Source organism: Rhea pennata, chromosome 1, assembly GCF_028389875.1.
Source record: "Rhea pennata isolate bPtePen1 chromosome 1, bPtePen1.pri, whole genome shotgun sequence".
In the NCBI taxonomy this organism is placed as follows: domain Eukaryota; kingdom Metazoa; phylum Chordata; class Aves; order Rheiformes; family Rheidae; genus Rhea; species Rhea pennata.
Window position 1 is genome coordinate 209,803,505 of NC_084663.1, and position 25,711 is coordinate 209,829,215.

The 25,711-nt window shown below is 38.2% G+C and overlaps 1 protein-coding gene across 4 annotated transcripts in view; it reads right to left on the reverse strand.

Annotated features, from left to right (window-relative positions):
* SYTL2 (synaptotagmin like 2) overlaps positions 1–25,711 on the reverse strand; it is a 56,918-nt gene that overhangs the window by 8,141 nt on the left and 23,066 nt on the right. For 2 of the 4 annotated variants that reach the window (XM_062567378.1, XM_062567379.1), the window contains exons 3-12: positions 23,558–23,706; positions 21,632–21,767; positions 15,769–15,841; positions 15,094–15,193; positions 13,198–14,079; positions 12,412–12,483; positions 6,172–6,273; positions 5,045–5,098; positions 3,794–3,841; positions 2,545–2,639 (exon numbers count right to left, since the gene is read on the reverse strand). In XM_062567378.1, the coding sequence (XP_062423362.1) occupies positions 2,545–2,639; positions 3,794–3,841; positions 5,045–5,098; positions 6,172–6,273; positions 12,412–12,483; positions 13,198–14,079; positions 15,094–15,193; positions 15,769–15,841; positions 21,632–21,767; positions 23,558–23,706 (1,711 nt within the window). Of the gene's footprint in view, positions 1–2,544; positions 2,640–3,793; positions 3,842–5,044; positions 5,099–6,171; positions 6,274–8,172; positions 8,850–12,411; positions 12,484–13,197; positions 14,080–15,093; positions 15,194–15,768; positions 15,842–20,464; positions 20,574–21,631; positions 21,768–23,557; positions 23,707–25,711 lie in introns of those variants that run through there. The other 2 variants (XM_062567381.1, XM_062567382.1) reach the window with 2 other exon arrangements.

The following is a 25,711-nucleotide window of genomic DNA, read 5'->3' on the forward strand; positions in this document are numbered from 1 at the left end:
TGTTCAGTCCTGTTGCATGCACACTTTGCAGGGCAGGAAATCCTATCTCTGCTGTAGAGGAGGGACGTATGGTTTGTCTAAGACCATTTTAGCTGTTGTCCACACAGCAGAGTCGGGACTGAACCCAGTTCTGCTCACTTGGAGCTATGCCCTTAATTTACTCATCAAAGCTTGCTCCTTGGATGGAAGCAGTCAAAGGTCTTGTGTTTGAGGAAAGGCACAAAGTTCAGAGACACGGAATTATGCAGCACCGAGGTGACAGCATGCCTCCAGAATGCACTATGCCCTTAATTGTTTTTCTAAGTTAACTCACAATTTTAAATAAGTATATTGTTAGTATTTGCAAGTAAAGAACCCTGATTTTTTTAGGCTGTTATCTCCTTTGAGCAGAAGGATAAGACATTGGCACACTAAGAGAGACAGGTTTATTTTTTTTTCAGTTAGAAAGTTTTATTATCAGAAGAATATACCATTTTAAAAATAATTTCAGAACTGAACCAACACATAGCAACAACAGTTAATTTCACCATGATTACATGGTGTATACAATGCTTATTTCCATCTATTATTTCTATCAGATTGATGTTATCTATTCAGTAGTTTCATACTTGTTATTGACCTGATGGTACATAGGTGATGATAAAGGCAGAACCAGCTCGTGTGAATAAACCTTTATGTTAGGGAAAGGCAATCTTCAAAAAGAACACAATTTATCCTTTTAGTGAAATATTAAAAATTACTTCAAATTAAATTTTAGAATAGTTAATTATTGCTAGTGTACTTTTATTTAATTTAAAAAATAAATATGAAAAGAAGTGTAAATAAAATATGTAAACCAGACGGCCTGTCTTGAGTTAACAAGCTAACAGCAGAGGATGTATTATAAGACAGTATTAAGAATAATCATATTTTTAAAGACAAATTCTGGGGACAGAATAAAGAGATTTAGGTACTGACAATTTCTTAGAATATCAAAAGGGATCATCCTAAAACAGTTTCTACTGCGACCAAGTTGACTATGTACAGTCTATTGTCTTTTCAGTATTTGCCAGACTGTTTCATTCAGAAGCCGCATCAGTCAGTTTTTTAAACTGGCTTCTTCCAGAAGCTTTAACTGGTTATTTTTAAGATGCCCAGCCATGTATTTCAAACTTGCTTTGTATCCCACTTCTAACATTTTGAGCTACTAATCTTTTGATTTGTCCATGGTGCAATGCCCTACAGAAGTTTTCCTCGTATAGTTCGCACTATAAAGGGCATTAGAAGGAGATAATTTTACAAAATCTTTATTTAAAGAGATGTAATTCGTAGATACAAAATGGCTTAGTTTGTGCACTAAAGTAAGATTAGATAAAACTGTAACATTGTATTTTGGATATTTCAAACTTTCAGAGGAAGAGCAGGGAGCACAGTACTGAAACTGACCCTTCAGTCCTTTCAGCCACTTGTTTTTAGAGAAAATATTGACACTTCTGCTGACTGCAGTTACAGCTATAAGGACAGAGGTAAGCAGTATAACCATTCCTCTGGTTAATAGCACAGACATTTCGTATGGCATCTCTGACCCAAGTTCCTGTGTCACAGCTAATACTGTGTCCACTAATCCATATCCATCATTGACAGGACTTAAGTGTTTAAAGCACTAGTGGAAGACAGCATCTGTAACTTTGATTTGCTGACAGCTTAGAGGGCAGGAGATGGGAGTTTCTTGTGCACAATTGCCACAGAAATTCACATTCATACCACTTACTACAGTGCATAAGAAAAATGGAAGAACCTATTGCATTATCTAAATTCAACAGTGTTGAAGTATTTCCTGTTCTCTAGAGCTTCCCATTTCCTGTGACCAGTGGAGAGTATCTATTCAGATATATTCTGCCTATCTACTTCAGATGTTCACGTTAGGAGGTTGGTGCTTGGTCCATTTACAGCCTCCACATCTCTATCCACTGACTGTTCAGAGAATCACAGACAAGGCAGTTCATATTGCTTAACACCCTCAAACCTCACTGTTAGATTGGGAATAAGCTCTGAGGTCACACTCAGATCTCCCAGGCCCCTCACCATGCTCCTTTTTTAAAATGAAGTATACAGACTAAGCTGAGGCGACTTTAAAAGGCATAGTATGTTGTCAAAAGTTCTAAGATTACTTATGGAGAGAAAGACAGCTTGGTACCTGAACCCACACCCCTAAACAGAATGTCAAGCGAATACATCTCTGAGAAGGCTCATCAGATAGTGCCATTATATGTAGTCCTACAAGCTTATTTTAGGCTGTAAATAATGTACGCTCTGAAAAAAAAAGAAAAAAAAGCTTCAACCTCTGAGATAAAACATGCTCCAATGTAGACCTGTACAGTAGGAATAAATCTCTAGTTAACTAAAAATTCTGAAAGATGAATCAACCACAGGCTCTAGCTGTACTACAAACTCATTATCCAAAAGCAAACTGGTTTGGCAGATCCTGAAAAGTACTATCTGGCAAACGCATAATGCCACAGTAAAGGAAAAATTTAGTCACATTATTTCAAATACAGAACTTGCCTCTTCCTGTAGGAATGATGGGACTGACTTGCTCAGTCCTTTGAGTTTTTCAGGATTCGAAAACAGCTTATCGGGCTGTGAAGGCACTGTGGAAACTAAAGAGCAGCAACAATTCAAAGTTTCAAAAATAAATTTATACATCAAAACAGTGAGATTCCATAGCAGGGAATGGTTAGAAACAAACAACTTCAGAAGAAACACATGCACATGCACAACAAGTTTACAACTTAGATGCAAGATTCTTTTCATTGGACTCACAGAAGCTAGGACAGTCTAGTCTGACATCTGTAAAACTGGCCACAGTGCTTTGTCTCGCAAAAGCAGTGTTCACGTTGCTTGACATAATGCACAAACCCACGTGCTGCAAGAAAATTCTGATCTAATGCAATTAAAAAAAAATCAGTTTATCTTCCAGCTTTTCCTCCTAGAACAAGGATAAGTGTACTTATACACTAACCATACATTGACATTAGAGTTGACATTAGAGTCATCATAAGGCTCTTGGTAAAAAGTTAGTATACAAGCCAACTGCTCTCTTATTTACTTAGTCTCATTAATGGCAATAGGAATAGTTGTGTAAATGAAGCAGTGTTTAGACCTGAACAAGGAAGTTCCAAATATTCCTAGGTAGCTATATAACAAAATATTCCAAGATAACTAGATAATACATATCCCATTGATGAGGCAATATCTTGCAGCAGATCTCTTCAACTTTTGTACAGCTCCACTGAACTTCACTTTTGCATTCATTGTTCGTTTCACTGTACAGAGCTTAAGCGCACAAGCCAGCCTTGCAAAAATCCTGTCTGCAGTAAACCCACAATTCTCAGAATTTTCCATGCTGTAACCCCACTCATATTTAGCAGTACATTAAAACTCCACATATTAAAGGCATTTGCACTGTATGCACATTGCAAAATGCACCACTGCTCAGTATCTGCTGACAGAGAATTCTTTGGCAACAACGGCCAGCTATGATGGTACTCATCTATTGTATAAATTTAAACATGGCACACCTGACGGGATTGTTTGCAAGGCGTAAGTTAAGGTCTTCCAAAGTTTTTTGCATTGAAGCTCTAAATGTGTCAGTTACTGTCAGTGTGCAGTTAGATGCAGTTTCCCATTTGGCAAGCATTTAGTCTAGATGTATAACTTGTTAGTTATTACCAAAAATGGATTTTTAATTTATTAGTTTAAATATCAGTAGAGAAATCTCTCCACTGTCTGGTGAAAGAATCCTGTTACTCACTTCCTGCTGCATTTTCACTCCTCTCTTGATGCTGATCAGGTTTCAAATCTGCTCAGCGCAGTATTGACAACAGTCACTCAGTAGCACAAACAGCTTTGCAATGTTATAAATAGTATCAATATATTTTACGTGTGGAAAGTCTCAGCTTTCCCAAGACCCCGTATTTTTCTGTTTTGCATCACTCTCTGAGGAGCTGGATCATAACAAAGGGAATAAGAGTGTACAAGCTAAGTGAATCAAAAACATGAATGGTATTTTCAAGAGACCTTGCCTCATTCTGCTTGCACAGTTAACAGTTTGACTGTGTTGGCCGTTTTTTCAAAACTGCACCTTCAATGAATTTAACTTTAAAAAAAGCCACATTTTCAGCTAAGTAACTTAAATACGGTACATAAATCCTGTTAGCATGTTGGACACTGTGTATCCTATTATACTACAGACCACTAACTCACAGAATGCTTGGAAGCATCTGAAAGATGGTAGTAAATCCTACTATGCACAACTCATTTTTAAAATAGTAGTGCAACAACACAATAAAGAATTGTGCGTTTATTTTCCACCATACTCAGTTATTGATGGTTTTCCAGTGTGTTCATCCTGACATGTTCTTGGAACAGGTTTGCTTTGCTTTGCTTAGATTTGGAATTCCTAAAAGAGGACAGGCACATCAGTAGCTTTATGCACATACCTATGTGTGACCAACAAATTTAACACCAAGGCATCTGTAATGCACTAGGAGATCACTGGTATCAACAGTACCTGATCCAGTGACTCATCTATTGCTCAAGGTAAGTAATTCTACTTTGCTGGATTGAGACTGGAATTTGGAGGGGTTCATTTTCAACAGATGCATTCTGAAGGGTGTTCTGTATGAGCAAAAGTTATTCTGCACCTTATAATGCAACCAATGAGCAGACAAATTCAACATTTAAATGGGCTTGGTCTTTCAACTGAGCTAATGTTCAATGCTCTCAATGATTTCAGCAGTCTTTTCATATGCAAAATGTTCAAAGACTGAAATAGTACACTGGTAGATGGCACAGAGTTTCTACAGGAAACTAGCAGGACATAATGTTAGTATTCAACTTAAGGATAAAATAATATGACAAAATTCTACAAAAGCATGTAAGTCATGCTGAAGCTAAACAAATCTACAAGAACACAATTCTTAAGTTTGGAAAAAAATCTTTCACTAGAAAACAGAACATTGAAAAAAGAATAAACTTCCATGCAGACACAAGATATATTTACCATCTTCAGCACTAAGAGCTAATTCTTCCTTTGGAATATTTATTTTTCCTTTATCTGTGCAGGAAAAAAGTAACACATAGTTAGAAAGCTTGCTGTTCAGTATGATAAAACAGACTGCAGTGGTAGCCACAGAGTTAGTAGGAGTGAGGGTAAAAAAAAAACAAACAAAAACCAGCAGTATCATTGGCACAGTTGAATTCAAGTAATGCTTTCTTCTTAGTACATTACTTCAAGTCTGCCTCCAAGAGGGGATCTCCTATGTAACCACTGACACAGTTTCTATCAGTGTTGTTGTAACAGTATTAGTACATCTATACCTAAAACCTAGGAACTAGTTAGAAGCATGCAATAGTGTAAGTAGTATTAGAGGAACAATTTGTCCACAACAGCCAACACCTTTCAAAATCTACACCTCTAGATTTCAGTTTATAAATATACATTCAGTTTATGTCTTCTCCACTAGTCACGGGGGGAAAAAAAAACACTGAAAACACTGATGGGCAGGATAAAGGGAAAGAGGAACAACAACAACAAAAATCTTAGGGGGCTACAGATGGAGGCCTAAATTTAACTCTAAACACAGTCCCATCTCACTGTATTATCTTAAGGCACATTTGGTTATATTAACTGCTAGAATACACAGGTGAAACTAATAGACTAAGCAGAGCTTTTCATACTTCTATTGTCTATTAATTTGACCCATGCAAGCAGTGTAGAGAGAAGGGCAGTTCTTGCTCATTACTGGTTTGCGTATTTGTCAATATTTTTGCTATATAAGGCTTTCTCACTATCCAAGAAACAGTTCACCAGTGATTAAAATAATGCATTTTTTCCTGCTTCCAATGTTGTTTCAAAATGAACATGAAGAACTGAAAACAAAACTGTATGAGAAAATAAGACATTTTTCAGTACTAACTCTATACTGCTTATTGAGAAGCAAAAGTAAGGCAAAAATATGGATTTCACTTTTAAAGTATTTTGTGTGCTTGTTCAGAAAGTGATTTTCCCGCCAAGGTTCAGTGTCAAGGTATTTAAACGCTATTTGGCAAAGCTGTGTGGAAGAACAGCATTAACATGTTTAAGCCAAACTGGGGAGTCAAAGGAGACACAGACAACTTTGTGCTCACTTGAGGTGGCTGATGGAATGTCCTCTAGACTTTTGGAAGGCATTTTCCTATCTGCACTCCTTTTCAAAGCCATCAAAACAGGGTTTAATTCTTCTTCTGAACCTGTTACGAGACAAAACACATGAACACTGCACACACAGATGTGCCATTTTAAACAGCTCACTAAGAAAACAACTGATTTCTTACAGAATCTGTTCTGACCTTTAGCAAACATAGCGAACATTCAATGAAAATAGAAAATAAATCAGTATCATAGACTGAGGGATGTATTATGTTCAGTTACTCTGAAATTAGAGACATGGGAACAAAAAATTAGCCTAGGCTTTAAGATACAGTCTTCTAAAAATAAGTATTTTTAAGGACCTACTGAAAGAGATATCTAACTGTTTTAGCTTAAAATGATTTAAAATGGAAATCAAAGCAAAGTGAACTGATTATAAAGTTTATGGGAACCAGGTTTAGCATCCAATATTCCTGAAGGGTTTGATTCCATGATGGCAACAGGTAACTTCTCATTACCAGATCATTTTTGTAGACACATATTTTAAGTGATCAGATATTTGTGATCAAACATGTAGTAAAAATGATACACCAAAGGGATTCAGGATAACTGGAATTGGATTCATGCCATTCAGTCAATATTAATCCCATCTCTAGCTTTAGGCTTTAAAATGCCTACATTAAGAATTGGCTCACCCTAAACTCTCTCAGCCATCTGTGGAGAGATACAGGTTGGCTGATTTGCGCTCCATAGATACTTTTGTCTATACTCAGTAATAAGGGAGTTTAGGGCAATATGACACCCACGTACCTTAAAAATAGATGGAATAAACTCAGGTTGTAGCTATTTTGTTCTGAATCAGCACTAAAAAGAATTTAATAGTTTTGGTTTTCCTCTGTGCAAATTTGTCTTTTTAATTTTCTCCCCTGTGAAAATCACATTCTATTTCAATACTTGAACAACAGCCATAAGAAATCAGCTCTGGAGAGATTCAGATTCCTGAAATCAGCATGTATTTGTCTCCAAGGATAGTATCAAGACAGATCTAGCTCCTTCAAAATTCTTTTTTCAGACTCTTTCTTCTTCCTATTCCACTTTTCTCCCCCACCAACCAACCAGCTAGGCCTTATGGACAGTAATACTTTAAACTTTGGTTTAAAACAAAATCTGTTTTATTCTTCCTCATCTGTTATACAGATCAGAGTTCTCACTGACTCCCATTGGCATCTAACTTACATAAAATGCTGAAGAATTAGTCAGAAAGCCTTTCAAAATTCACAAGTTTCTCAATTTCTCCATGTGAGGAAAATATTCCCAATTTAGCCTTTTTAGTTTCTCAGGAGCAGAGTATCTCCTCTACCGTAACATATTCAATGCCTGCTATACTATATACATGGACTAGAGCTGTCATTTAAGCAAATAATGAGAATCCTGATAAAGACAGCACTTCATCCTTACAACCATATATTCTAGTGCAACAGGCAGCAATACTAAATTAAAATAGCACAGAGTTCTCTCTGGAACAAAAGATTTTGGTATTGTCTTCAGCCATTCCACTAAATAAAGAATGAAGTCAGTCAGCCACTGTTTTGGGTGGAGGGTTTTTTTTCTTTTTTCTTTTCTTTTTTTTTTTTTTTTTTTTTTTTTTTTGATGTTTAAAAGAAATACCAATATATGAGCAATACAATGATACAAAATCAAAAGAGATGTCATGGGTGAAGAAGAAAAGGGCAAAGCATGAAGGCATGCAATTGAGTAATGTTATGAAACTCCTCTAATCAAAAAAAGCTTACCCAATGCAGTATATGCTTATCAAAACACTTTCCAATTAAGAAACAAATAGTTGTTGCCCTCACTCCCCCCCAAAAATATCCAAAGCATTACATTAAGAAATAAGTATCGAAGACTTTTAGTTCACATATTTCAAGTTGGCTATTAGAAAAACTGTAGCCAAGTTTAACAACCAAACACTTTGACTTTTAGAAATTAAAACAGCTCACGAGTTGAACTTCTGGTCCAAGAGTGAGAATCAGAGTTTTCATCTGAAAACTCAGAACCCAAACTGGAGCTGCCACCTTCCTCTTCATTGTCATGAGGAGATGTTAGGCAGAGTTGTGTTGCTTCCGGCTTGGGGGAGTTATTTTCATCTTTAAGAGGTGTGCTTGCTCTTCTGAATTTCAACGGTACTTTTAATTCTGGATTATTTTCAGAAGCAACCAAGGACGTGCTTTCGCCTGTCTTTATGTTTTCATTTATCTTGAACAACTTGATTGAAATTGTCTTGGCCTCTCTTTCCAAGGGGGGAACATCTATTGGAGCCATATTTCTCTGGTCCCTTCCCCTATGAAGTGTAACATTTCTTTTAGGGAGATCAGAAGCTTCAACTTCATTTACTACATCATCAATTACCGAAGCTTTGCCATTTTGTTTCAAAGTTTCCTTCCTGATACCAATTTTCATCTGTGTATGATAGGTACTTAAAGCATTATGATAAGGCTCTGCCATTGTCATAGGCAGAGTACCATCTCTGCATGCAGACATAGGACTCTGAAAATTTCCTTGTACACGTAACTCTTTGGATACTGGAGATGAATATTCAGGTGCTTCCTTAAGAGGCTTTTCCAGGGAACTACTAACTTCACAGAAGTTTCCATGAGTTGAAACAGAAGTTTTTTTGATTGTTTCTTTTATTTCTTGAGGATGATCTCCCTCTTGTTGGTATGGAACACGCATACTTCGAACAATCAGTATTTTCTCCTGCATTTTCCTATCTATACTTTTCAGCACAGGAGCAGGCACATTAGAGACCTCTGTAAAAAGCTTCTGCAAATTAATATCAAATATTTCATATTCAGCATTGCTTGGAGCAACAGACCTTTCTACGGTCTCACTGACTTCCTGAGGTGACTCTGCATCATTCCGAGAGGTCACACTTCCAAATGGCGGCTCAGCAGTCCTAGGAACTGCCCTGTCTGAACCCGTTGGTCCAGGAGGTGAAGTTTCAGGGGCCTCCTTCAGCAACTTCTCCAAAGCAGAACTGAACCCACTGGTCTTGGATGGAGCAACAGACCTTTCTACGGTCTCAATGACTTCCTGAGGTGACTCTGCATCATGCCGAGAGGTCACACTTCCAAATGGCGGCTCAGCAGTCCTAGGAACTGCCCTGTCTGAACCCGTTAGTCCAGGAGGTGAAGTTTCAGGGGCCTCCTTCAGCAGCTTCTCCAAAGCAGAACTGAACCCACGGGTCTTGGATGGAGCAACAGACCTTTCTACGGTCTCACTGACTTCCTGAGGTGACTCTGCATCATGCTGAGAGGTCACACTTCCAAATGGCGGCTCAGCAGTCCTAGGAACTGCTCTGTCTGAACCCATTGGTCCAGGAGGTGAAGTTTCAGGGGCCTCCTTCAGCAACTTCTCCAAAGCAGAACTGAACCCACTGGTCTTGGATGGAGCAACAGACCTTTCTACGGTCTCAATGACTTCCTGAGGTGACTCTGCATCATGCCGAGAGGTCACACTTCCAAATGGCGGCTCAGCAGTCCTAGGAACTGCTCTGTCTGAACCCGTTGGTCCAGGAGGTGAAGTTTCAGGGGCCTCCTTCAGCAACTTCTCCAAAGCAGAACTGAACCCACGGGTCTTGGATGGAGCAACAGACCTTTCTACGGTCTCACTGACTTCCTGAGGCGACTCTGCATCATTCCGAGAGGTCACACTTCCAAATGGCGGCTCAGCAGTCCTAGGAACTGCCCTGTCTGAACCCCTTGGTCCAGGAGGTGAAGTTTCAGGGGCCTCCTTCAGCAGCTTTTCCAAAGCAGAACTGAACCCATGGGACTTGGATGGAGCAACAGACCTTTCTACGGTCTCACTGACTTCCTGAGGTGACTCTGCATCATGCCGAGAGGTCACACTTCCAAATGGCGGCTCAGCAGTCCTAGGAACTGCCCTGTCTGAACCCGTTGGTCCAGGAGGTGAAGTTTCAGGGGCCTCCTTCAGCAGCTTCTCCAAAGCAGAACTGAACCCACGGGTCTTGGATGGAGCAACAGACCTTTCTACGGTCTCACTGACTTCCTGAGGTGACTCTGCATCATTCCGAGAGGTCACACTTCCAAATGGCGGCTCAGCAGTCCTAGGAACTGCCCTGTCTGAACCCGTTGGTCCAGGAGGTGAAGTTTCAGGGGCCTCCTTCAGCAGCTTCTCCGAAGCAGAACTGAACCCATGGGACTTGGATGGAGCAACAGACCTTTCTACGGTCTCAGTGACTTCCTGAGGTGACTCTGCATCATTCCGAGAGGTCACACTTCCAAATGGCGGCTCAGCAGTCCTAGGAACTGCCCTGTCTGAACCCCTTGGTCCAGGAGGTGAAGTTTCAGGGGCCTCCTTCAGCAACTTCTCCAAAGCAGAACTGAACCCACGGGTCTTGGATGGAGCAACAGACCTTTTTATGGTCTCATTTACCTCTTCTGGATGAGCAATATCCTGTTGGCCTTTTGAGTCTACACCGCAAATTGTTTGTGATATACTATTCATTGCATCAGATATTTGCATTCTCCTCCCTCTAGATTCAGAAGGTTGATCTGCAAAGGCTTCTCCGAGCAGTTTCTGCAAACCAGCTTTATGTTCATTATGTTCATGATTTGCCTGCACTCTTTTTTTCACAGTTTCGTTCACATCACACTGTTGGTGAAAATACTCCCAATGTTGAAAGCCAACTGGTTTTCCTCTCTTCATGGAGAGTTTCTGTAAACCAGGATTAAATGTGTTTTGATGTTCTTTTGATGAAACAATACTTTTTTCTACATACTCTTTAGCTTCTTGCTCTGGAACACCTACTTTTACCTTGAGTTTTGAGATAAATGCTTTTTTGACCTGTTGGATAGACTCTATATTTTTTGTTTGTGTCACATTCAGATCTTTAAGGGTAGGAGATTTTAATGGAAGTTCACATACTGCAGAATCTAATTTCTCTGTTTTTTCTTTCTCAGATGCTTGGGTTTGCTGTTGAATTAACTCTTGTTTGCTCAGGTTACTTCTGCCTTTTTTATCTTCCTTCGATTCTCTTTGATAGGCTATTAAACTAGTATTATTTGACAAAGAAACATTTCCCTCATCAATGCTACTCTGTAATTTCACTCCAGTATCCCAGAAATTTCTCAAACTCTGAAACTGTGAAGGATTTGAATTTTGATTCTTGGACTTTTCATTCATTTTTTCTTTTAAAGACAAAACCTTGAAGTTAGGCTTCTCTTGGGAACCAGAAACACCTTTTCCTTGAAACATTTCTTTCTCATCTTTATATTTGCTTTCTGGGGAGGATGAAGTCACACCAACTCTTGGCTGTAAGTTACTGCTTTTTGGCAGTTTTGTACCTTCATGAACTTCACTATCAGATGGAAGTATTCTTTCTAGTTTTTCAGCTACACAGCCTGGCTCAAACTCAAAAGAGTTTTGATGTTCATTTCTTGAAGCCTGGCTTTCATCACTTAGTCCAGTTCTTTGTAACATATTGTTGCTTTGATCATCCAATCTATTATGTAAGTATACTGCAGCAGGCTTCATTTTGTCACTTTCTTTGAGGCCTTTTAACATGCTGCCATCTGATGCGCTAATATTGATACCAGCTTCTTTCTCTCCATGACTGGGGATAGTTTTTTCCCCTTCCCAGAATGCTCTTATCTCCCTTATTCTTCTTTTTTCTCTAATTGCCTTCTCTGATTCACACCTCTGAGGTGGTTGCTTGTATTCTTGATGCTCCAAGAGGCTTGATTTTTGATTTTGTTGCATTATGTCTTGATCACATTCTTTCTTTTCAGTTCTTCTACAGTCAAACCCAGTTGGTGATTTGTCATTTTCTTTCTCATTCTTTTCCTCTTGCTTAGGCTTCCTCCTCTCTTTTATCAGCTGTGTGTCTTCCAGAATACACGCTGGAGGTGAAACACTCTTCACTTTTTCAGTCTTTCCAAATGGTAATTCTTCCGTAACTTGTGTTTTTTCTTCTATTCTAAGCCCACTATGTTCTGTAGTAAGAACTGCTGTTTTGGTTGAGAAGTCCACATCCTCTTCGGGTTCCCTGCCTCGCAATCTGGCTGATCCAGTTTTCCTATCCCCAGCACCAGAACGTCTTTTAAACCAATCTAATACTTTTGATATGGACTCATCAGATGCTTTCACAAGTTCAGCAGCATGTTTGTCAGGCCTGAAAGTGGTTTTAGCATCTTGTTCCTCAACAAGATCAAGCTTACCTTGTTGAAGACCTGTAGAATTGGTATTTGACACTTCACGTGCTTCTGACTTAGCAGAAAGCAAATGTTGCTCTGCAATATAAAAGAATTTATCAGAGTTAGGAATTAAGCATAAGACTCAAAATCCATCTCAAAAATATCTCTCAGTTTTTACTCTTTCAAGCAGAGAAAAAGAGTTCTCTGTCCTTGTGTTTCTGGGAAGAACCATACTGCAGGTAATGAACTGGAAAAATAATTCTTGCATTGAGATATCCTCTTGGAAGAAGTCGTATTACTTTCTTCGTGTGTTTTTTTTTTTGGGGGGGGGGAGGAAGAGGAAAGAGGAGGGGTTAATCTCTAATATAAAGGAAATAGCAAAATGGAAGGAGGGGGGAAAAAAGGCATATTTGTGTTTAGTCACAACTGCATTACTACCAAGGACAGTCAACAACAATACACCAAAAATTCTTCAGTTCTCATGTAGACAGAACTACTACATCTTAAGACAGAAATTTTGACAAAGTGCCATCACTTCACCTTCATCATCTATGATAAATATGCCTAGCTAGGATCTGATCTGATTGTTAATTCTTAAAAATACCAATAGAAGATCTTCTAAAAATACTGATTACATTAGAGTATTAGAATATAAACAAGTGGATTAAAATAGTAGTTCTGTAGTATATAGCACATTCCTATTATTCCTGTTTCCTAGTTAATAATTTCTAGACACTAATGATTTGAACAGTAATGAATTTGGACTACATGCTTTTGTATTCTGTTCATTAATCCTATCAGTTCTCTTACCGGGTAAGTTTTTTAGTGACTTTGCTTGATGGCTCAAGAATTGGTTTGATTTGTTTTCAAGTGTCTCATTGACAATCAGTTCTTTATTATTATTTGGCAGCACAGTGGTGGAGGGCTTCCTTGGAGTTTCAAGTTTCTTAGAAGGAATTGTCTTTGTCTGCAAGGTTTCACTAGCCAGAAAGACTGACCTATTAGTATCAGAAGGACTGGATGTCGATGTATCTTTTTGTAAATGATCTATTTCATTTGCTTGTAAAGCTGATGAATAGGTGCCCAAAGGCTTTACAGCAGAAATTTGTTTATTCCCAAGTGAATCTGACCTAATATCATCATTTTCACTACTCTTAATTTCATCAGATTCTAACAACTGAAACTCCCCTATTTCTCTTCCATGATGCAGCTGTGGGCTTTGTGGAGGCTCTCCTTTACCTATGCTTGAAGAGAACCTGACTTGTTTTAGTTTTTCCACTGAAATTTGTGAGGAATCTTCTGCTTCTTCCATAGGGGAGTTTTTTTCAGCTTCTCCTTCAAAAATAGTTGAAGTAGGAAGACCACTCTTAGTCTGAGAATCAAGCATCTGATTAACACGAAGAACTTCAGAATCGGTGGAACTTGAACTTGAACTGCGCTTCAGAATGCCCCTAGGTGGTGTACCAATGCCATTAACCCTGTCAGTCCTTTTAGGCGGTTTTGGAACAATGTCTTCTTTTTGTGACACTGGATCTGTTGCTTTCTGAAATAATTTTCTAGCTTTTGGGACAGGAGGCTTAACTAGACTTCTCTGTGATTGATTAGTAGGTTCTACAGAAGACTTAGGCTTCTCTGTTTCGTTGTTTAGCAAGTTTGGTTTAGGTTGGTTCTCTTTTGAAGGGGACAAAATTTCTGCAGAAATTAGAGAAGAAATAATGGGTTTACATGACATTCATCTACATAAACAGAGGGGTATGACACTGAGTAGATCTAGAATACAGCAATTATATTGATTTGTTAAAACACTTGACAACAAAACATATGAAGAAATTCAATATATATGTTGATTTCAATTGTATATAACAAAGTCTTGACAGATAAAAATCCTCTAGTTAGTCAATATTTCTATGACAATAAACATTTAATGATTCTAAAAATAAGGAGCACAGTATCAATACAATTCCTGCCAGGGAAAAACTCTGCAGGGGAAGGCAACTTTTGAATACACAAATATTCCTTCAGGTTCAGAACATAAACAACACTGTGCAGAGATGAGCAGGCTATTTTCACCTTCAGATGGAACAAGCTAAAACACAGAAGTGATCTACCAGTAAGTGTATGATTTTTTTTTCTTAATGTGCAAGTCTTTTCCTTTATTATCAAGCTTCGTAACAGAAACAGTGATTTTCACATATGAGCCTGTAAATTAGAACTGCAGTTTCAAAAGCCTGAATTATGGTATGTCACCTCCCATATCCTACCTAGCTGCAGAGCAAGATTCTGAAGGAAGCAGAACTGAGAAAATCAAGCAAAAAATGAACAAAGACAGATAGCTAGGTTTAACCCTTATTTGGTAGGGCCAATAGGAACAATGACTAAAGATTATAAAGGCAGTTACACCAAAATCAAGGAAATTTCTCTGTTCTCTGTGTTTCAGGACAAACTAGCCTCTCAAATACAGTGCTTAATGTAGACTAGAAGTGTGGGCAAGTGAAAGAAAGCAAAAGACATTTACTTACATGAACCAGCCTAACTATACATGTTTTGCATGAGGTTTGAAATGAACTATTTGAAAATTCTAAGTTGCACAGTTAAGATACCAAAATCTGTTTCATCTTACAATAAGAAGTGACAAAAGGAAAAATCATATCTATATCCACCATGATGACATTCACATGCATATGAAACACAAATAAAAATATTTACCCTTCTTTGATAGCTGAGGTAGACTAACTGGTCCATTTTCTGATTCCCCATTGTTTGGGTTCTCACCTGATGAAGTGGAATTAAATGGATTTCTCCTTTGCTAAAAAAAAATATATATATATATATATAGACATTATAATTGGAGTCAAAATATTATACCAAATACAGTCTTGAAAAAATAAATGGAAGTGCAGTCACTTCCTCTGCTTCACTACCCTGTCAGCAGAGTCTAAAAGCATGCCTCTTAAATGGGATACATGACAAGAAGCCTAAACAATTAAAACCAATGAACTGTCAGAAATGCTAGCAGTAGCCTAATCCCGCTCTTTCTGAAGCCACCAACAGCAGACATATGCCAACACTTAAAGACACTTGAGAATCCCAAATTGTTCTAAATTAGATAATTTTCTCTCTCCTTCTGTGACTTTAGAGATATTGGAACAGAGCAAGACAATTTTTTTCGTGGCTGAGGAGGTTGTAAACAAGGTCAAATATTCACAGCCATTAATTATAGTTACAACAGCACTTTAGCATTGAACTTCTAGTGGTTTCCATTATCTCACCCAGCACTAAAAATATTCAACTTTTCCAATTTATGATCTTTCTTTTCTCAATTTTCTAATTATCTTTACCACACAAATTGTAGATAATTTTTCTATATTCAATATATCATACCTTTACTGGTGAGACTGGTGCCTTCCCAGATTGTCCCTGTGGTTTGTCTAACACAGAGGTTATTGTTTTAGAACTGCAAGGGAAAAATATGTATTATGGTCAGCAACCACGACATTAAGTCTAACATCACCCCCACCTCTTAAAAAAAAAAAAAAAAAAAAAAAAAAAAACAGAAACCCAACAGAGATTCACTTGCACATAGTTTACTCTCAGTGCCAATAGGGTATATTTTTCCATTCAGTTTATTCTCATCATATTTAGAAGCAGGCTTCCCTCTTTCCATGGCAAGGGGATATTCTTGCTGCTTTGCTTCCTTGCAAAAATGTATTTGCTTTTGAAAGAACTTAGTATAACTACTACCTGACAGGACAGAAATCATCATTCTGATATCCTTTAGGCTTTTAAGCAAACTTTATTGAAACACAGCCACTCTCAAAATCAGACCAGTATTAACATCTCTGTCCTTCTCATACATTAGTACTTCTAGGACTGGAGTTTATGCGGAGGAAAGTGCTAAAATACAATGAAAATAAGGAGTTTTACAAGGTGTACAAGCCAGAAAAAACAGAAGACCACCACTACAGCTATACCAAAGATGTGACAGGCCTCAAAGACAGTTAGATCCCTTCAGTGGTACAGATTATATGCTATTCCTTCAATTAAGATGCCATCAAACCACTGGTTTTATAAATAAGGAAAATCAGTTATTAATTGTGATCCTAATCAAGTACCTCGCAAACTAGAAAACTTTAAAAAGCTAAAGAGATAGTTCCTACACTATATTAAGAGATGTTTGTCTGTCCTATTTGCAAAACAACGTAAAGTTTTTGCAAAAGACTCAGACTACATTTACACTTTGAGTGTTTTTAAACAACCCAGACATATATGAAAAAGCATCATTTTTTGAAAAAGGATGTGGATTTAAATATGGTCTTTGTACAGTAAAAAATCAATCTTGGACTATCCATTAACCACATTCAGTCTACTAACTTCATATAGAACAATGCTGGCATCAATCACCTTACTTTATTATGATTTTGGGTGTGAGGGGAACAGGATGAGGCAGGAAAAAAGGAATATTCTCCAGGTAGGAAATATGACCTGAGGCTAGGAAGGAAAGCCACTAATACATTTTTTTCAGTATAGACATACAAGGAGACTGATACTGAATACTTCCTTGGTCAACAATCTTTGGCATTAGTGAAAATATTTTTGGATATTGATTGGTAAGTAGCAGAGCCACAAGCCAATGCTTTTGAGGGGAGAGCTGGTATCTTGGGAGGAAAAACAGCTCCCAGCTCTTATGAAGTTCCAGGTTTACACAGGCACCTCCTCCTCACATGGAACAAGCTCTCTCCAGTCAGGTGTTTGGTGATACTCTGCCCTGCTAGGGAGGGAACAACTTTCCCAACACCACCAGGTTTCATCACACAACATCTAAATTGGGAAAGAAATGGTCTCGAAAAGCTGCCAGCTCCTGCGCTGCTAAGTATGTCTGAAAAGTGACATTGTTCCCATTTCACAAATAGAAAAACATAATTAGAGAGAAGAGGATCTTTAGGTCTCGATCATGAACACTACAACCTTTCCCTCATTTTAAACAACGGCAATATGTTATGTATTCTGGGCTGCAAGAAACTGATAAGATATTCTTTTGTCTACAGTTTCTATAGGTGGGGCAGCAACCTTTTAAATTCTCGTTAAATGCACACCACTCCACAGTGTTTTAATACAACGATACTTCAAATTTATCATGGAAGAATTAAGGAGTTGCTATTTTGGCATTATATATTGAAAATCCTGTTCTAAAGAAAGCATGAGCTAGAAAAATCATGATCCTAAAGCTGAGTTTCACAACAAAAGGTCTGAAAACATGAGTTTACCCTCAGCCCATACAGATGGGAAAACAGAACAAAATTCCCAGATGTGCTGCATTGACACAGCTAGTCTGACAGAGTGTATTAAGCCAAGCTAACAAATATACACACATGAAGGAATTATTGCACTACAATTCAGCAAGACCAAGTTCTGAGAGACACAATGCAGAGAAACCCAATACAGCCTGAGCTGAACCAGACCCACATTAGCTCCCTGCAAGCTGCACAGAACTGTCAGACAGGGGACCAAGAGGCAACCAGGCTAAGGCAGCAGTGAAGCTGGAGGAAGGCGTTACAGATTTGCCTGTACTTTCAATAGAGTCTGCTCAATTCAACCTCACTTTCAAACAAATAAGCCCCCCTAGGATCATTCAGAAGGCTAGAAAGTCTGGGGCAGAAATTCCTATCTGGAGGAAGTAAAGTTATTGTGATTTAACTGTGCTCCATAGAAATGGCCTTATTCAGGTACCCCAGCACCCCTATTATTCCAGAAAAGAAAAACAGACTGTAACAAAGTAACATGAATTTTAAGAATTAGAGCTTTGGTGCAAATTTTCACCCTACAGAACTCTAGGACACTCGTCATCTCTTCAATATGGTCAGCTAAGAATATTTTCTAGCATAGGGAAGAAAAAGAAGTATGAATCATAATCCGAGAGGCAAAACCACTTCAACACTACCCTTTTTCTGGATTCAGCTTGTAGATGTATGGTATCACTAAACAGAGGCAATATTGACAGTGTGGGTGAGGCACACCATGATACTCATTCTGTGCTAGGTTACACCTTCAAAGACACTTCACACACCCAGCCCGTGAAGGCTCTGGAATGCAAGAAAAGCATTATGGGGATATAACACCAAAGAAAAAAAACTGTTCATAGCTTCATTACTGGAGTTAGATATTTGGGGTATGGGGATGAAGATTACTATCCTAATTTTAAGGTTATAATTGTAGGCTGATTTTCTGTTGTGCCTAAGGTAATACTCTGACCTGATAGTGGTTGAAGAGGCCACAAAGCTGAATTTGACCTCAGCAGTTCACAGACATAAATCTCCCACCAGAACCACACTGTCTTCACATTCAGTAAGAACTTTTTTGGTTTAAGAACGGGATCCAAAGCAAACAGCATCTGGTTAATTTGCTCTCACATACCTTCTGGGTCCAACCCTGAGGTCCAGCTGCTTGGTTCATGCAAAGTCTGCAGGCCAGTGCTGTCCAGAAGCCCACTTTTAAGGGAAGGAGGGGAAATAAAACAAAAAATCCCCACAACCCCACCTACAAACCTACCCTTAAATTAACACTTGAAAATCCGAAGCGCCCAAATCATCTGTATGATTTGGACACTGGAAACTGTTAATTCGCTTTATGTGACAGCAAACTCCAGAATGATGCTCAGTTTCATCCTTTTAGTTCTAGCCGTGTTGAGACTATTGCTTTGCAAGAAGAAGAGTCAAAAGGAATAACTCCTAGCAGCTCTGCTGCCCTAAAGACTGAACCAAATGCTTGCAATGGCTCCTTCCCACTCTAACTGGTGGGGCTATTGCTTTCCCAGCACACTGTTTCCCCTCAGTTCCTAATCAGATGCTGTCATTAGAGAGAGGCATATGGCCATGTCAGGTCAATATAAAGAAAACAGAAAAAGAGTATTTTAGAAATATAAGGTCCCTCCTGCAATTTCCCACATAAATTACTACACAGGATAATCTTAGTTATAGTGAAATAAACCCTAGCTGAAGTTATAAGCAATGTATTGTACACAGTGCTACCACATTTGCATGCTTCAGCTTTGCACATTTCAGAAGCCAGCAGAGACATTTAATCAAGTATTTATGCAAAGTAAATGCAAATAATAATGTCTGATCCACATATTGCAGGTGCCTTTTTAAAATCTACCTCCAACAGTTTCACTATCAATCCTGGACTGTGTCAGCTTACTTCAGCAGGAACATCTTGAGCTATTGGCTGGAGGATGAGCACACATGAATAAAGCATACAGGCTGATGAATTTCTGGTGTAATTTGGAGCAAAGGCCAGAGAGGGGTCCAGGACACTGGACAATATTATCATGCTTCACATGCGTTGGAATCTCAAGTTAAAGACCATGATTAAGTCAGTGACTTTTAGAGCACACTGTCTACATTCGGCAGAGCAGAGAGAAAAGAGAGAGAAAAAAAGAAAAGCCAGACTGTAGTTTGATAATGCTTTCTCAGAAGCACAAATCTGAGCTTATTTGATGAACTTGTTCTTAAACCTTATCATTTTATATTTTTTTTCCTGAAGAGATCATCTTAGCAGTTGTCCATAAATTTCTTACTGCTCACAAATCACACACAGTTTGTTGTGTTGTGATAGTAGGAGTAACATTATAAAGTTGTACTTATTTTAGAGTATAACTTTTTTTCCGTAGTATCCAAGATGACATGCAAAACATTAATTATATATATGTATTTACTAACATTTATTAATTTAAAAACAAATAGCAGCATGTCTTGTGATGCCCATAAATAAATAGCTCAGTAACAAACTTCTAAAGGTAAAAGCCAACTGTTATAAACTACGTCCAGTAACAACTAATTGTAGCAGCATTATTGGCCAACATTTTTGGGAGGGCCTTAAGTTTCCTCTTGTGATGAGCCACTTTAATCATCACTATAGAACAACTTCATTTTGGGGGGAAGACTGTAACAAAGGAGTCTATGTTTGATTTTTTTCAACAAGATTTCACATGAGGGTAAGATAACACTCAGAGTTCACTGAAAATGATTTGTAAAGGATAAGAGCAGTAACACAAGCCAGATTCGTTAAGACTTACACCAACCTTTGGTGCCATTCATCGTGAGGGTGCGTGCCCAGTTTGCAGACCATGAAAGTGAAAGATGGAACTGCTACAAGGTATTGTACAAATGCATAGTAGGAGACAAGCCTTGCTGCGAAGAAAAAAGAGATGATGCACAGAGAAGGGCTTAGAAGACAAGTGAGAAAGTGAAAGGTTACAGAACTGATCAACAGTACAACCAGAAGTCAAACAGTCATCCTAAAAAGTAACTCTGGCTTTTAACTGACTCTATTCACTGAAAGCACAAACAGTAGCTACCTTTGTTACAACCTGGCCCCGGTTTCAATGATTTCTTGTTTCCTCAAACTAGAAGATTATCATTTTCCTTTTTCAAATGCAGGTTTTTAGAAAGCTTTTCATACTGCCAGATAAATTACTGTATGTACGTATTTTAAAGAGAAAAATATTTCCCTTTACCTCAGAAATAAATTCAGTACATTTCTGATCAAAATGGAGCTGTTAGGGATGTTTATAGACTTAAGATGGAATGATTTAAAACAAAATCCTCTTCAGTCCAGAAACTACTTCTCATACAGCTTTCCTGCAACAACTAGACCCATTCAGTCATGCTCAAGCAGACTGTCTTGCATCACTCTGAAAGGAAGCTTCTCCTTATAGAAGGACATTTATTTTTCCTGGTAGAATCAGATTTATTTTTCCTCAAATATCCAGAGGTTCTAGTTCTTCCCACAAGTTCAAAGCTCAGGCTGAATCAACAGTCTGTTCTCCTTGAGTGACTGAATGAAGAGATGCAGAAGTTACTGTCCCCAAATTAGTGACTGTGAAGGACTCAGTGTGGCCAGCAGTTCGAAACAGTAAATTCTGCTCTCACCTGTGGAGGCAGGTTAACTGTGACACAAGAATATGCGTGGGACCATTCTACACATCTTTGGCAATTTTATCATTGTAGAAGTAAGTCAAAGTTAGCTGCATTCAAACACACTTACAAATTCAAACACAGGTAGCAATGCATAACTACGATTTGTCGATCTTTCAGAGGCGTGAATTCCTCAGGCCTTTTCTGAGGAAATATTTGAAGCTCTTTGAAATCAGAAAAAAGACAATATTTTCGAAGAAACTTACAGCTATTTCCCAGGTTCCACCAGTCCTGATGTTCATATGCTAAATGTGCTTGAATTGACAACTTACCTTGAACTAGATTTTACTTCTTCTTCTTCTTGATGTTCCGCAACACCACATAGTTTTGGTGGTATGAAGACTTCTTTATTGACATTGCTCACCCAGCTGTTCTTTGCTTTGTTTGATTTATTCTGATTCACTTCAGCTAAAACACGAAACAAGAATATAGTTGTCTCCTATATGTTCACATAGGATTCCACAACAAGCAAGTACAATTATTTACATCAGTCCTGCAACTATTTCATAAGTCCACTATACTTATGTACACAGTCTGATGATTTCTGAAGAATAATTTTTTTTAATACTAGAAATTTTGCAAACTACAGTAAATACTACATTTAACTGCTTTTGGTATAACATTGGTTTTAGACCTTAAAAGTGATCCTGAATGAGGAAGATTCCTACAATAACTTAGATAAAGACTGATCCTGTAGTTCTTGCAGTTAGACACACACAGAAAATTCAGTGACATGTCATGAGGAAACACATACAATAAAAACATCAAGAAAATTGAAATAAAAAAGTTGAAGTGCAGTAAATGAAGTCAACCACTCCCTCCCATAGCAGTAAATTGGAAGGTGGTCATAGTTTTCATTTAAACAGATGGCTCATTCTTTATTGATAGAGTTAACACAAGAAGGTAAAGTATAAATAAATAAATAAAGCAAACAAATAAAACCCAGAGACCCACATTCATTCGTATACTTGTATAGCGACCATATAATTGTATTTCTTTTCAGAATGGAACAGAACCTTCTTTCAGAGCCAAAACATTAATGATATATTTATTCCTCTATCACTTTCTGTACTTCTGCAATAGTTTAGAAGTCAAGATATGCTCAGTGTGTGTAAGATTTTTATTCCCACTTCTGCTATCTATAACTGCAAGCAAAAACATTTGGATTTTTAACAAGTCATTGGAACGAAACAATTGTGCAGTTCTGAATGTACCAATGTGCTCCTTTGTATAAGTAATAAGACTGGGCGTAATTATCATTCCTTAAAGATAACATGGCTTCAGGTACTTTCCTCTAAGCCATAGGTAAGAGTTGCTGTAAAATCTAAGCCAAACACTAGCTAGAATTTTACAGCTGATTTTCATAACCTTCCATACCGAAGACAGGCAAACCCACAAACCCACTGCTCTAACCACCTGCATATTTCTGTATTCATTTTCATTTCAGTTTTTTTCATGATAAGTTAAAATCCCCAAACCTCCCCACAGCGATCTCAAGCTGACCAAACTACCATTATGAAAACAGTTCCAGCTGCCATAGTCCTAGGCACGTACGCTTCAATGGTTGTAACTACCAGTTCTAATTTATGGTGCCTACCACTGCAATCCATCTGAAGTACTTTTGGTCACCTTAAAAAAATTAACTCTCCGAGGTCTCAAACTGAGCATCCAGAATCTGGAAAATTCATACTGAAAAGGAATTGAGAAATCATTGATTCTTTGCATGATCCAAGGTAACACATAAGGCCTCAGGACTGAAAGTAAGAATGGGATCCAGAACTGGAGGGGGCTTTTAATCCAATGCATAAACACAAGACAGTCGCTCCTACTAGCAGTCAACACCCCAAATTCTCTCTTTGTACATAGCATTGGCTATGTAAGGCTTACAACATAAAATACACAGGAAAACCCTTTTTTGTATAAGTTTTTGCTCATAAAACTATCTTCCTTGGAGATATTCAAAACCCATCTGGACACAATCCTGGGCAATGTGCTCTAGATGCCACTCCTTGAGCAGAGGGGTTGGACTAGATGATTTCCAGATGTCCCTACCAACCTCAACCATTCTGTGATTCTGCGATATTCTTTTTGTATTTCACAAGCAATGATGTCTGAGGTTACCTAAGTAAGAGCATCATCTACACGACAACCTTTCCAAAATAAAATGTAAGGAAAAACATCATAAGCTACATGCTTACCAAGCATGGCAGGCTTCCTTCGCATGGAAGCTCTGATAATATCTGCTCCATGTATCTTATCTCTGTGCCTCTTTGACTTTGCTTCATAAAACCACTGTCCACTCATATTCTTTAACTGGACATCATCTTTGATTTTTTCTGGTAAATGCCTGGTGGGGAGGAAAAAAGAAAAAAAAAGGAGAAAAAAAGGAAAAAGAGAGAGGAGAGAGAGGGAGATTGCTTATTTGTACAAACAGAACAAAAGTCTGCAAAGGGAAATGCTAAATCTGGTGTACATATACAAAAAAGCCAGTATTTTTTCTACTTCTTCATCTTTCTACATTTGTTTAATACAATCACCAAACTGTCTCTTTTATAAATCAGGAGACTGCATCATGATCAAAATCTTTAGGTAAAAGCACTGCTTTTATGATGCTTAAAAGTACAAGGAAAAGGGAAAATCCAAACACATCAGTGACAGACTCTCCGCAGCCTATTCAGATGACAGCTTCTACTTTAAATACAGCATATACTGTTATTCTTACTTACCTGAACTGAAATTAAATTTAAGCATATTTGAGTAGCTTTTATAAAGAGGTATTTCTAACTGGTTTCACTAGCACTCCTCCATGGGCTCTTTATTGCCATGAGAACAATTTTTTGCTTCTCTTAGGAGAAACTCCGATTAGGGCAGCCTTGCTTGCTGCAGGAGAAAAGTTCTCCGCACACTACTAGCAGATTTTGTAAATCCTAACAACGACTGGGCAGAAGAAATGCTACTCATTAAAATACCGGAACACTGCCATTTTGGTTAGCAGCTTGTACAAAATATAAACTGTTCGTATCCACCTCTTCAAAATAGTTCATTTGCTTACATTTCAGGAAGCGTGGCTTAAAATAGCTACTTCTTTTGTCAAAGGCTCTTAACTGTAAACACCAGCATCTTAAACACAAGACATACCTACACCTGCTCTGTGCAAGCTGTACACTAACTGTAGTGGCTGTAGAGCTACCTTCTTTGGCTTCAGGCAGGTCCCTTCGCTTCTAAGTCAGCTGAGTAATTTAGCTCCACAGAAACCAGCAGCTGCCCTTGCTTCTGTGATTCATGTATAATAGTTGCTTAACTAACGCTTTTGTAGTTTAAACTCCATGTGGGTAATACAATGTGTTCCTTTAAAACTTGTGTTGAATTCCTAGCAGGATCAGCTTGGCTCTCCATCCTTCTAAAACCTGAGTTCCTTAACAGTGGATCTTATGAACCAGGACCAAGATCCAGCCTCTCAGCAGACATGACTACACTCTCATGTGGTCAGGCTAAATGGGTATATCCTTCTCTTCCTCTGCAACTTGCTTTGATGTCCTCCAAATGCTGACACTTCCTGCAGCACAGGATCTCCAGTCTGTTTCTCTGCTTTGCCCTGGAAGTGCTTAAAAGATTCTTTTTAAGGTTCCTTCAGCATGTTATTTCCATCCTCTGACCTGCTACTCTCCTTATTCAATTATGGCAGACTACAATGACACTGAGCTGGGGAGGAAATAGCATCAGCTATGTCAACTCTCCAAAAATCTGTTTTGTTCTAAGCCTCTCACATTGAAACATCTCTGGAAAAGCCTCCACTAACTACAGATCTTGATTTCTTCCCCCTGAAGGCTGGTCCTCCGAGATTACAGTTAAGATGAGCTAGCAGGGCAGAATAAGAAATTTGTGCCAAAATTAAGACCAAGGTTGTCTCAGGCTTAGAAGATGCATTTTCAGGCTGTTTATATGGCTCTACTTTCATACACATTCCTCAGAGTGTTCTGAGGTTCCATACTTTCTTTTTGGATACCCCAAAGTCTCTATGTGAACACAAGTCACAAGGGAAGACAGTATCACTCGGGAGAAATAATAAAAGATTGTACAGTTTATTAATCTATAGGTTTCCATCACAAGCACAGTAGATATTTTAAATAATATGAAGCAAGCTTGTAAGGCTTTAAATTCAGTCACCCTACTTTTATGAATCACACTCTATGGAACAAAGAGCTGCTGTGTACAGTTTGAGAGGTTGTTTTCTTTCCTTATTAGGGCACATAACTCAGCATCTGCCTAACATACGACCTGGAGACCAACCTACAGACCAGGAAAGTATACAGAGAGATTTGAGAGTACTTCATAATCAAAAATGAAGTCAA